Source organism: Gavia stellata, chromosome 15, assembly GCF_030936135.1.
Source record: "Gavia stellata isolate bGavSte3 chromosome 15, bGavSte3.hap2, whole genome shotgun sequence".
Taxonomy (NCBI): Eukaryota; Metazoa; Chordata; class Aves; order Gaviiformes; family Gaviidae; genus Gavia; species Gavia stellata.
Genome location: NC_082608.1, coordinates 6935035 through 6948765, shown reverse-complemented (window position 1 = coordinate 6948765; position 13731 = coordinate 6935035). Strand labels below are relative to the sequence as shown.

Here is a 13731-nt window from a genome sequence, read left to right as displayed (position 1 = left end):
CTGTATCAGCACATTGCCCCTCCCCACCCCCCCCGGCTTGTACACATAAAGACTAATCAAACGTCAAACTAATTGCTTTCCTTTGATAATAAAAAACATATCTGGGGAGGGCAGGGGGGGAGGCAGGGGGAACTGCTGGCCAGACAGGGCAGGCATTAGGATGATCTCAGTGTGTTTCTCTAGGATGTCAGCTTGTAACTGTCCACTTTCATGGGATTTGGGCCATGATTTTAAGTGACTTTGTGTCAACACATTTTAAAAGCCTGATTTTCAGACAGAATAGCACTTTCTAGAAAACTATTCTTTGGGATGGTTTAAATTAAGCATTATATAAATTGAAATGGCAAAATAAAGCATTGAACAAGCTTGAAATTTAAGCCAAGTTGCCGGGGGTGTGGGGGGTTTGGAAATTGCTGTCCACATTCTTCATTTCTCCTGTTCTTACTGTTGTTACTGTTGTCAATATCTAATTTTCAAACAAAAAGAAAGCCCATTAAGATGAGTAGTAAAGTCAGGACTTCAGACTCCTGATGAAATGAAACTCACTCTGTTCTGTTTCTCTGCAAGACAGTCAGGGAAAGAACATCTCGACATAAGCGTAACTTGCTGACTTGTATCACGCACAGCCAGTGTTTCAAAACCCAGAGTTACCCTTTCAAAAGCAAAGATTGTCACTGCCTTATATAGGGTTATAAAGAGCAAACTGGTCAGAGAAAATATCTCAGAGGATCCAAAAAATATTTCCTGTCTTTATCATCGTTCCTAGTGCTCAACTGTAGAGCAGACAACAGACATACCTACAGCTGCATTTCAACACACGGTTGCACTACTGTGCTTGATGCTCGTGATTTTGTATAGTGCATGCAGATATATACTCTCTGGGAGAAAACAATTGCATCAGGCAATATTACAGAGACTTGCACCAAAACCAACAGCTGTAAAGGACCCCAATCTGCACACTTTATTTCAATGCACTCTCCACTACTCCACAGTGTCACTAGCCCTTTCACATCTTCCTTCCTACCTCACACACTACACTCAAGCAAACCAGGAAGTCACTAAGACAACAAGTCTGACCCTGAACTGTCATACTGTACATCATCCAGCATTTTTCTTCTGATTAAATATGACCTTTACAGTTCCACATACTTCGTTTTACCATTTTTTTCATGTATGGGCAATATATAAAGAAAACTCATTACCTGAAGTCCAGGCTGAAAGTTACCTGTGATAAATATCACTGAAATTGGAAATCATCTACAGGCACTTGCCTGCAAGGCAACAAATGCAATTACTATTTCCTTGAACTGTGCCTGAAAAAGGGATATTTTGTCTACATGGAAAATGTTAAACGATTGTGGCTACATCCAATAGTTCAGCAAAAATACAGTATCTGTTGAGACCTTTTGCAAAAACTGATGATTTGTTCTTACCAATACAGTAAAAAGTGTAAGCATGTATAACAAGGCATTAACTTTCAAACTTCATCTGATAAGTGGCAAGTGTTGTACTGAGGTACCAGCAGAGCACTTTCAGGTGTTCTGGTAGATGCTGAAATTCAAAATAGCTGTTTTGTGTTGGATATTTTATAACTACTTCTATTCCAAGAGAGTAGCCATGTATGGTATACACACATTGTAAAAGACCAATCTGAACAGTTTCCGATCTAAATATCAAAAAGAAAAGGTAAGAAACTATTGTTAGCATCATTTTACAAAGCACATCAAGAGATTAGAGCAACTTGCCTGAGGTCACATGTGCCCAGAGCCAGGGATGAAACTTCCACTGCCCAAATCAGCCCCTCATACTTTACCCACAAGCAAAACCTTTACATAAGCCTTCAAGGTTCCAAACCACGCACAATTAAAATGTAATAAATTCCATTCAACAGCACTAACAATAAAGGAATATGTGTGCATCAAGCTAGTGCGTGCATCAAGCTACTGCATGCATCAGTACACAGAGGGTGAAAACAACAACAAAATAATCTATTCAAACAGCACTGATGCAGGAATTAAATTTCAGTATTGCTGTCAACTTTTCATTTTCACTAATGGCTTTTAAGAAAGCCGGACATTTTTCCTCAGTCCATTTTACCTTTTCCCTCCATTTGACAAATATTGATTTTCATTTCCTCCAAGTTTAAGTGCATTGAATGCTATTGTGACTGGTTGTTTGCTTTTTTGTTTGTGTCCCAGCTTTATTGAGGATGCCAGCATGAATGCATACAGCTTTGGAAAGAGAGAACTGGTTTAGTAAGTTCTTCAAATCCAGGGAAGAACACAGGAGACCCGTCTACTGTTTTGTATAGGTCAAGCAAGAAAAGTAACTCTGGGCGAGTATCTAATGTCAGTAAGGAGACTGCTGAAGTAATAGCCTTGATCTTTTAAGCTGTTACTGCTATGCTCTGTCACAACAGGACAAATTATAGAGTGTTCTTCCTCCACTTCAGTGCAAAGTTAGACATACTATCTCAACAATGCCTTCAGTGGCATTTTAAGCTAAGCCCATTTAGTAGGCAGTTGGCCCTTTAGGAGGCTTGGTTTGGAAGGTAACATCTCATGAAATTCTGGCTCAAACAAGCTATAGCTTTATGAATTCTTTTCTGCCTGACTCACAAATACATAGGCTCAACCTCCTTTCAGGAGATGATCTCCTTAAGCTTTGCGAACCTGCCTTGTACATTTTGGACACTTCCCTATCTTAAGGTCTTATTCGACAAATAAGAAATCACTCTGTCTTTGCAGTCATATGAATAAAGCGTGCTTATGTGATCTATTCCACCCATTCAAATATGGTGGGGGGTGGGGGAATCTCAGTGGACAGAAATAAACATCTGGACTGAAAGGGAAACACAGTAACACCTTAAACTGCCACAGACACTTTTACAGAAATTGTCTGTGCAGCACTCAGACATTCATCAGTGTTAGAAGCCAAAAAAAGTTGAGCTGACTTAAGCAGGGGGTTAAATTAGTTTAAGTGTATCAGCACCAGAGATCTATGCTGGTATTAAGGAGTCATCAGAACTGAGCTAACTAGCGATCTAACCATCACAAACAGCCTCGTTCTCAGCAGCAACTCTGACACAACTTCCCAAAAGGACTCAGTATTCATCCTAGACAAGTAAACAGACACATAAACCTTTGAAATCTGTTCTGTCTCTCTATATATAATTTGCTATTCTCTGGATCCTCTAACAACAGAAAGATAGGAGTTCATATAAATGCACATTTAGCATTGAACACGATTATCCACTTAGTTATTGTACATATGAAACAAACATTAGCTTTGCTATTTATTAACTGACATTTTAAAATCCTGATGAAAGGAAAGCAATTTAGAATTATTGACTGCTAAAGGAAGCTCATTTTCAAAACAGGCACTGGTCTGAAAAAAGTCTTAACATTATTCATCTGGTTAGTCTCACTGTCTCAGCTTTGAAATTATTTTTCATGGAAAAAATGGGGAAAAGAAAGAAAGCAGTGACCAGTGGGGTTAAACCCATGATAGTGTGCCAGGCCACTCCATTTTTTGCTTTCCATATTCAATCCTAAACACTGCTCATGTTGCACCACCTGATGCCAGGTGCTGCAGGGTTCCTGCTATAACCACTTGACATTGTTGATGTTGCATTTTTAAGACCTTTAAATAATGAAAATAGACCTTTGCACTTCAGCACTGCCCTGGTCAAGAGAGCTGTCTGTACAGATGATGTGAATGTCTGCTAATGTGGAGACACTTCTTACTTTTGAAATGAAATGACACCAGAAGTTTCAGGGCTGATCATTCCAGTGAGGACCTTCCTTATTAGCATTGGTGACAAAGTCTAACATGGGCAAGGATATATTTTTTGGTCCCCATCTAACCCGAATTTACACTGCTTTCCAAAAGTGACAGTAACTTCTGAGAGTTAGAAGAGTCTGCGATTTGGGTTGACTAGTTAACTGCTATAAAAAGGAAGATGACATCACTTCCTTACTCTACAACTCTCCATTCTCACAGGTACACCATACATTCAGAGCCAGTTGCATACAAGATGCTGGCCCCACCCACCATGCAGCACATTGCAGAGAATGTCTTCAACCCTTGAGTGCATGTTATTCACCAGCTCACTCACTGCTAGACAGACTTCAGCACTTAAGAAAACTTCTCTTTCCTGTTCTCACTCTACTGCTCCTCTTCCCATGTCATTGAGAGATTCTGCCTCTTAAGAAATTTACACTGTGGATTCAAAAATAAGCTTCTAAAGAAAAACAGAAGATAAAAATGGAAATCAAAGAAAGATACTCCTGGTAGGACAAAACTATAATATAACTTACCTGTAAAATATTCCAGCCACTGCATGTGGTTCAGGGCCTCCCAGTATCCCATGTCCCTGGAACAAGGATGTCTTCCCAAGGAGGAATCACCATGCAGTTGCACTCTTCCAGGCATCTGTTAGGCCACTGCCAGAGTGACAGAGGGACCAGATCAGGGTAGCCATTCTGATATTAACTATAACCTGGATGTAAAAACCAGAAATATCAAATCAGGGAACTGAACATAAACACAGCTGTCAGTAACTCTGTTCTCAGCTGAAGTTGCGTATTTTCCAATTATTCCTGTTCTTTCCTATTAATATTAATATTTCCAAGCCTCTACTCCTCCTTCACTTCTTGTCTAGAGATAGGTATTTATACAAGAGACTGTATTGTATGTGAAATCTTTAAGTCATTATATTTCAACTCAGCAGTTAAGAGACATACTGCTTTCGGCTTGTATAAATAACTGTACCCACTTATTTGCAAAACATTCTTTTACCTTCTGTCAACTCATATTCATGAGAGAAGGAAACCAAACAGAAAATGTTATTTTGATTCAAAAAAAAAAAAAAACCCAAACCAAAACAGAGTTAAAACTGGAGAAGTAATGAAGACTGGCAGGGAGACAGCAAAAAAGAACTCTCACGCTACAAAGTCACACCTTCTCCCGCCAAGTAAAACTGGCCTCCTGCAAAGATGCAACCAGGTAGCTTGTGACTTCAGGACTCCCAAAAGCAGGAAGTATGCCCCAAAGAAAAGGTCAAAACAAGCAGCAGCTGTTGCATTTTGAGGGTCAGCAAACAGGCTTTCCAAAGCAGGGGTTGGAGAGATTTTTTTTTTGACCGCTGCAGCAGGGAGCTTCCAACCTGTCCCTAAGTCTCAAACCACAACCCATCCTAGGAAGAAATTCATCCGACTTCCCCCCGAAAAAAGGGCTTGGGATTCGGTCATCATCAGCATACGAAATAAGTCAGGTAATTTGCTGCTCCCCGTCACTTCCCACCCCTGTCTCGCCAATAGCGAAACCTGCCCATCCGATGTGCTGCCCTGACCCTTCTCTCTCTCTCTCTCTCTCTCTCCTGGTACAGTGGGTCCTTTTGATTAGCCCGCCACGCCCTTTTCAGCCTTTCATTCCGTCTGCCCCGCTACATTTCCCCAATTTGCCCCGTGAAAGTGAAGTGACCACCCGCCGGGCTGCTCCGTGGCCGCGGGACCGCGGGCGGGCTGCACGACCCTCTCCGCGGCCAGGCGAACGGCGGGCCCCCAGCTCCTCTCTCTCAGTCGCCGCCGCCACGTCCTCGTATCCTCTCCTTCCTACGGCATTCGGGGAAACCCCTCAAATTCATGGGCCGTTTGCTAGCAAAAATGCCCGGCGGGAGGGGCAGCCCCGCGGTTTGCCCAGCCGGCACGGGCCGGACGCCTCCGGCCGCTCCGCCGCGGGCTCTTCCCAAGAGGAGAAGTTTCGCACGCTATTAGCCCAATTTTTAAATAAATCACGTCTGTTTCTGGGTGAAGAAAATTACTCGGGCTGATTAAATGAATGCGCTGAATGATCGTTGGCGCTTAGAAAAAAAAAAAACCCACCCCACTGTGCTTTATTTTAATGGATGATAAAATTGTGACAGGCGAGAAGGAAAGGGGGAAAAAAAAAGGGGGGGGGGGGGGGGAGAAAACTTTGTTGCTAATGAGAAAAATGCGGCCGCGCAACAAAACTGTAAAAAAAAACCCACCCTATTCTTGAATGAGGATTAATTCAATGTCTGTGAATAGGAAATCCTGCGCTGGGTAATTGCAGCGAGGTAGCGCGGCGCCCAGCTGCGAGGCGACGCGGGCACCTTTGTGCGCTTGCCAGAGGACAGCTCTGGGGAGAGGTAACTTCCCCCGGTCCCCACGGGCTGGTGTCAAGTAACGGGAAATTTAACATTCCGCATTTCCAGAGCAAATTGTTCGCCGCCCCCCCCCCCCCGCGCCCCGCCACCATTCTCCGGCAGCTCGCAGGCGGAGGCCAGCCGGGCGCTTCGCCTGACGGGGCGGGGAGCCCCAAGCCGACCCTAGCCCCGCACCCCGCGGGGCACGGCCTCAGCACCCGCCGGGGACGTCCCCGGCTTCCGCAGCGAGCCGGACCGCAGCTCCGTTCGGGGACGGTAGAAGCGAGGAAACAAAAAGACCATCTGCAGCCCGGGGATAACAGCCCAGGCACCCTCCGCCAAGCCCGGCACAGCGGGAGGCACGGGGCAGGGGAACGGCCGATTCCTCCCCCCAGCACCCACCTTCGCAGACGGTGGCGAGGGAAGCACAAACTGAAACAGCAGCAACAACCCGGCAGGGCAGGGCAGGGCAGCGCACTGGCTTGTTAGGGGAACCCCCGCCCAGACGGGCTCAATCGTTGCAATCAGGCGGGCGGCCAGGAGAAAGGGCGTCCCGAGGAGCATCGCCCGCTGCAGCGCCCGTCCTCGGGACGGGCCCCCCCGCGGCCTCAGGGAAACGCTTCCGAAAAGCTGGGGGAGAAAAGGGTCTGTCGCCCCTCGCGGGGGGCACCTGGCCTTGGGTGAGGCAACGCAGCCCCTCGGGCAGCGGGGCGACCCGCGCCGCGCCCCCTCCACGCTCCCCGGTGCCCGCTTCCCGCGGCGCCCCTTCAGCGGGGCGGGGAAATTACCTCAGTCGCCCCTAACGGTCACCCGAGTGCGCGAGCTGCCCCCGCCCCACCCGCAGCGCGCGGGCAGCGAGCCCGAGGGGTGTCCTCGCGCGGCGGGCGGGCTCCGCCTGAGGCAACAGGGCATCCAGCAGCCGGAGGAACCCCCAGACCCTGAAACACTAGAAAGAAAACTGCTAACTGGTTTTGGTTGGTTTTTTTTTTTTTCTTGAAAAACACCAAGTGCATACGTTACCGAGCGTCCGGGTGCCCGGGGAGGCTCGCGAGTGCGGGGCCCGACCGCCCCGGGAGCGGCTTCCCCGGCCGGGCCGGGCCTCTGCCCCTTCCCTGGCAGGGCTGAGAGGTCCCTGGCGCGCAAAGACTTGGCTTTAACGTGAGAAGAGGTGCCGAGGGCTGGAGTTAAAGCCGTTAATGAAACTCAAGCCGCGTGAAGGAAACCCTCTCAGAGCACTGGGGTCTGCTAACCCCTTCTTGCTTTTCTGTTGCACAAATCTGAACTCAGTTTAAAAGGAGAATTAGTTAGTATTTCAGTGATAAAATCATCAAAATCCGTTTAATTTACCTTTTTCTGAGACCAAAAGGTGACTTGAAAGTCTTAAATATTCACATTGACAAGCCAGCTGGCTCTAGCGTACAACTCACATGTTAACAAAAAAGCGTATCGTGTACCAGATGAATCATCACATTCAAACAGGAAGAAGTTCTAAAGACATAAAGGCCAAGAGGTATTCAGCCTACAGCGTTAATACTTTACTAAGGATTCATAATCATATGAAGGGTAAAAGTCCTCAAGAAAAGTATTTCTCACCCCAGCTTTTCAGTGTTAAATCCTCTGTGATGCCCAATTTATAACTCAAGCTAGTAGAGGGAAGAGCAAAGCAATTGCTTCTTGTTTAAAAAGGCAAGCAACTCCCCCCCCACACTGACAGTAAAGGAAATGCCGTAACACAAAATACCTGAATGTTGGAATTGTAAAAAATATATATATATATACACGAACATAAAATTGGTTATTCCTGTTGGGTTTTTTGAAGGCAGCCAAACTGATTTATTTTTCATAAATAAAGATGTGAGGAGATAAAACTCTACTGGGTGAAAACATTGGGCTGAATTCTGTTTCCCCAAACTCCCACTGAGGTTAATAACTGCAGGTGCATAAGGGAAGCCAAATCATGTGCAAGGCCAAAGCAATTTTTTTTTTTTCTTACAATCAAGTTATAAACCCCATATAATATATGGAGGCTTGCAAGTGGACATCTTAACACAGATATAGCAGCGTAAGCATGCCACAAACATACAATCTCATAGAATAAAACTAATATCAAATATAAAGCATTTGAACCAAACCAAGCCTTAAATGTGATAAATTATTTCCTTCAAAGGAAACTTACCTAGGCTCAATAAGGTCTTTGCTAGCAGCATTTTTTTTTAATAAAGAAATTAAAAATGCCAAAATATCTACAATTTTATGAGGAAAAGGAGTTGAAAGTTAAGGAGAAATTTCCCATTATTAGGGGGTATGAAAAATATACTAGCAATTAATATGCAATACATGTATGTATACCCATACTTACAAATATAAACACACACATACAGCCTGGACAGTTCATGTTAACCAAGGCAAAGGCTAAATAATACAAAGTGATTACTAAGTACAGGTACACTTTAAAAACACAGAGACAGCGAATTTTATCTGTTGCAAAAATGTATTTGATTACTCGAGTAAAATTACAGTATCTCTGCTGTTAGTAAGTATTAAATGTTAAAGAAACTGGACCTCTTTTCCTTTCAACTTTCCGAGAAAGTGCATGTAACAGTCCAAGGTTCCCCCTGCCCCCCCAATACCTAATACAAAATAAACAAACACTATACTTGTTCCCTTGGTCAAGGAGTAGGGCTTGGTCTTTTAAGGAACATATGTACATTTTAATGAAAGTGATGTCTTATTGTATATACAGGAGCATCTACAGTTGTCCACGGAAGTTGTTCAAGATGCCATACTTAGCAGCATTGTGAAAGTCCAGCACATTTTCTATAATGAATATACCTACAAGGCAAAATGTTACGTCTCAGTTTCAACTACCAAAACAACACTTCAGTATCTTCTCTAATAATCTGCGTGCTTATTACTGTACAGAAACGTATTAACATTTAAGACGACTCAAGTAAAAAGCACAATACAAATAACAGTTCAAAACGGAAAATGTTAAACCTACAAAAATTAAAGCAGTTTTAATTTTATAATAAAAACCAAAAACTGAGCTGTGTAAAGGACCCACACTGTTCAGTCTAATTTCTTTCAGTCCTTTTTCTAATTCTGTTTGGAAAAATTAAACAATGTGTTTGCTGATAAAATTTCCAGCAGGATCAAAGTGTACATTTATATACAGATTTTTATTAGAGATCTAATGCATCACTGAGGCATCGCATCAATACCAGAGTTCATGTTAAACTGGATATAGAAAATAAGTTAATGCCAGAATAAGATCACCTAGCAGAACAGACTTGCAACTGCCATAAATGTTACAGCAAGTTTACAGCACTCTAGTCGATTAGTATTTAGTTCAAAATACAGGAGACCAAAGTTAATGCTTGCATTTGTTTGCAAAGCAAGGTTATATCACTAATAAATAAGCTCTCTTAGAACTCTAGAAGTAGAACATGGTACAAAAGAAAGTCTTTGTAATGTTGTAGCCTGCAGCTTGAAAAAAGCAACCCTAGGTTGCACTATTTGCAGGAATGTTATTTATGGATTTTTTTCTAATTTGTTACAATTTCTTGGTTGTCTTCCACGAAACGCGTGAAACGGAAGTTTGTCCCATTTTCATTGCTTGCCATTTTCTCCAGACCAGCTAGAGGTGCGTTGGGTTCTGAATTCTGGAGCTTCTCCAGGCTTCCCGTCAAGCCGCTGATGGGAGAGCTGCCACCGTTGCCCAGGCCCCCCGGCGCCGGAGGGATGCCGCCATTCTGGATGACGGAGATCTCGTTGGTCTTCATGGCCAAGCCATTGGAGAGTGCTGCTGCATACTGGTTCCAGAAGCTGGAGGGGTCTCCATTCCCCGACCGCGCAGCCAAATCCTTCTGAAACATTTCTGGGAACTTTACAGGATTGCCTCCTAGAAATGTCATGGGGCCATCTACGGAAAGTCGTCTGCCTCGTCTTGCAGGAGTACTGTTCCACATGTGAGTGCCCATGTGAACCTGAAAAGAAAGAAAGGAAGAAACAAACAAACAAAAAATAGGGGTTGACAGGGATTTCAAACTTATTTTGATCACAGAGAAGGCAGCAGTCCATGAACATGTCCAGTCTTGTTACATAATGAACGGCACTAAAGGTAGTGGATGCAGGGCTCCATCTCCCATCTGGAATAATAAATAAACTTCTCCTGGATTAGTCCATCACCATTACCCAGAATACCCTGTTTTCCTGCTGAACAATGCATTGCTTGTTACTCTTTTTTTTATTACATGTATTTAGTTTATAATGACTTCACGTTATTCCGTCAATTGCAGATAGCTGCTTTCAGGGCTAGAATTGCTATGTCCACTTTCATTGCAATGTTAAGTATTGTATTTGACACCCTTTACCCTATAAACGTCCTTTTCAGACAGGCAGAAAGTATCCTTTACTGATTGCTCATCGGAGAGCCTCGTGTATAGACAGAATGGCCTGAAAGTAATTATTCATCTCACATTACTGGCAGCAACCTCTAGAGAAATACTCTGTCAACAGAAAAATGTACACAGTAAAGTGCTCAACTGGTGTTCTAAAACTTAAGTATATTTGCTTTTTCAAACACATATCAGTAGGAAATGTTAGTTATATAATCAATTAAAGTAATGCCCATTAGTTCCAGAATTATGTTAATAGTTTTTTTAAACACTCATCATCTTACATGATAGTTACGAAAAACAGCACATTCAAGAGCCTTTTACTTCTTAAAGAGGTGTGTGAGTTACAAAATGCATTTCCCTGTTAATTAATACTCCTTACCATCATTTGGCTGTTCCATTTCACACTCTACATAGACAGTCTTTGCTGGTGGATGAATTTTAATTAAGCATCAAAAACAGCTCACGCTTCGGACCGGCTGCCAACACGAGCACTCAACAAGAGGCCATCTAGGTCTACCAGAGCTGACTAAACAGACCATTTGTCATGCCACAGATACCCAAAGGTATCACTGCTTGCAACATTAACAGATGTAAAAAAAATCAAAACCCCTCCCAGTAAGGAGAAAACGAAACCTAAGAACAGCAAGAGGAAAAAGTACCTTCAGATTGCCTTTTGTTGTGAATGCTCTTCCACATATAGTGCAGGCAAAAGGTTTCTCACCAGTGTGTGTCCTTTCGTGGATCTGCAGAGCACTGGAGGAAGAAAAGGTTTTCCCACACGTGTTGCAGTAGTGCTGTTTGGGTGTTCTTCTGGGGAGAGCAGGGAGCAGGACAGGGGACGTGGCAGAGGAGGACAGCGACCCCGAAGCAACTAGACCAGAGGGTGTTTCTTTGCTATCCTGAGGAGAGCTGTGCACAAAGCCGTTAACCTCAGTCTTTATGAGCGATGACAGCGAATTAGCAGGCATAACCGAAGAGTTCTGATTAGGGCCAATACTGGAATTGGGCTCAAAAAGTTGTGATGGTAGATCTCGCATTTGATGTGTCAACATATGCTGCTTCAAATTACCCTTTGTGGAAAAGCCACGATTGCAAACTGTGCAAATAAATGGTCTCTCTTTGGTATGACTTCTGTAATGAATGTCCAAGGCACTCTGACAAGCAAATGTTTTGCCACAAATATCGCATGCGGTGTTTTTAAATTTACCTCTATCTCTGAAAGGAAAGAGCATACTCAGAGACTCTTCTTTAATCATTTTATCAGTGTTACTAGACGTCAAGTCCAAAGCACCACTGTTAGCAGGGGTTGGAGACAAACCATTGGCAAACTCACTTGGTAAAGCTCTTACTGCTTTCTCTTCGATACTTGGTGACTTGTGGTACTCATTAGTGCTGTTGGATGGGGACAAGGCCTGCATGGAAGAGGTAGACTCTGAGACAGCAGGGCTTCCAGCACTTTGGCTTTCCATATCACCACCGACAGATGACGAATCGTTAGTCAAAACATCCCCTTCCACTGACCCATTTTCAACCGACTTTAAGCTTGCCTGGAGTTGTTCAGCGAGCCCTGCATTGATCATCTTCATCTGATTTTCCAAAGCAGCAATACTTGACATTTCCAGGGGCAGAGGGGAAGAAGACAAGCTGTCTTGTGATGCATCCGCAGATTTAGGTGTATCTGGCACGCTGCTGTCAGGACAGTCTTCCATGTTCTCATCTGAGAAGTTGTCTATATCATCAAAATTCTTATCATCAAAAGATCCCGTATCTGATTCCATTGACTCAGGATAGTTTTCCGTGACTGGGGTGTTGGGGATCTGCCCTCCCATGTGCATTCGGATGTGCTGCTGTAGCACAACAGCGTTGGTGAATTTTTTCTGGCAGATCGGGCATGAATGTTGTACTCTCAGCGGGGGCATGGCACGGTGGACACTGTAATGAGTCTTTAAGTTGCCTTTAGTAGTGAAAGCGCGGCCACAGATTTTACATTTAAATGGCCTCTCACCGGTATGTGTGCGATAATGCATTTTCAGTGCACTCTGGCAACTGAGAACTCGGTGGCAAATGATGCACTCATTAGGATCGGTTGCCTTTTTGTCAATGTTTTCTACCAGTTGCTGCAATTTTGACGTTTCAGATGCTGGCGTTGAATCCAATAGTCCTCCAAATGGAAACTTTGCCTTAAATTGCTCTGACATTAGAGGCATCAGTGGATTTGTAAAAGTGGTGACACCGCTGGAGCCCGAGTCTGCTGCCGGCGAGCTCACGGAGCTGCTCATGTTAGTCACGGTGCTGGTGTTTTGAGGGTTTTCTTCCATTTTGCCATTTGAGGTAGGCAAAGCACCAGCCTCTACTTCATCAGAAAGTCCATTGGAAATTTTTGATGTGGGATCAGCTGTTCCCGAGTCACTCTTGACAGAGCAGGGAGGGCTAGCAGAAGGATGGCTAATGGGAATCGGCTGAGGCTCCTCAGTTTTGATGAAAGGGGTCAAGCTTGGAATCGTTGGTGGGAGTGGCAGGCCAACAGAAGTCGTCAGGGTGGAGAGGACTGGCTTGCTGTCCAGCCAGCTCGTGACAGGTTTCTCTGGTGGTATAGACATCCCGTAAGGAATACCCGTGCTTGTAGGAATATTGTCCAAATGCTCTGGCACCGGGTACGGATTCATTTGAATATGAGGGTATTTTTCTTTATGACGCTGAAAGTGTACTTTCAAGTTTCCCTTCGTGGAGAACCTGTTTCCACATATGTTGCATTTAAACGGCCTCTCGCCAGTGTGAGAACGTAAATGAATCTGCAAGGCACTGTCACTCCCGAATACTTTAGCACAGAACCTGCATTTATGCTTAAAGAATGCCTCATCTGAATTACTTTTTGCTTCAAAAGCAGTTACATTTGGTGGCTTGCTTTTTCTTTGCTGTGCCAAGGCAGTCAAGGAGTTTAAATCCTCTGCAGGTGTTCCAATATTGGACAAGGGACTGGAGAAAACAGAGTTACTAGGGGTGGGCTGAGGTAGAAGTGGATTAGATGCAGGACTTAATAAACTGCTTATTGCAAAAGCTGGTGAAGATGATGCTGATACTGGTGGGTTGCTGAGCTGTGAGCCACCAATACTTGAAGCCACTTTTTCTGAGGATGGTGTTGTAACTGCTGCTGCCAATATG

General features: G+C 44.1%; 1 protein-coding gene across 1 annotated transcript in view; it reads right to left on the bottom strand.

Moving 5' to 3' along the window:
- Window positions 1-9714: 9714 nt before the first annotated feature.
- Window positions 9715-13731, bottom strand: part of SALL1 (spalt like transcription factor 1) — a 13610-nt gene continuing 9593 nt past the window's right edge. Inside the window, exons 2-3 of the mRNA XM_059824890.1 lie at window positions 11229-13731; window positions 9715-10155 (exon numbers count right to left, since the gene is read on the bottom strand). The exon at window positions 11229-13731 is cut by the window's right edge and continues 910 nt beyond it. Of these exons, the coding sequence (XP_059680873.1) occupies window positions 9715-10155; window positions 11229-13731 (2944 nt within the window). The remainder of the gene's footprint in view (window positions 10156-11228) is intronic.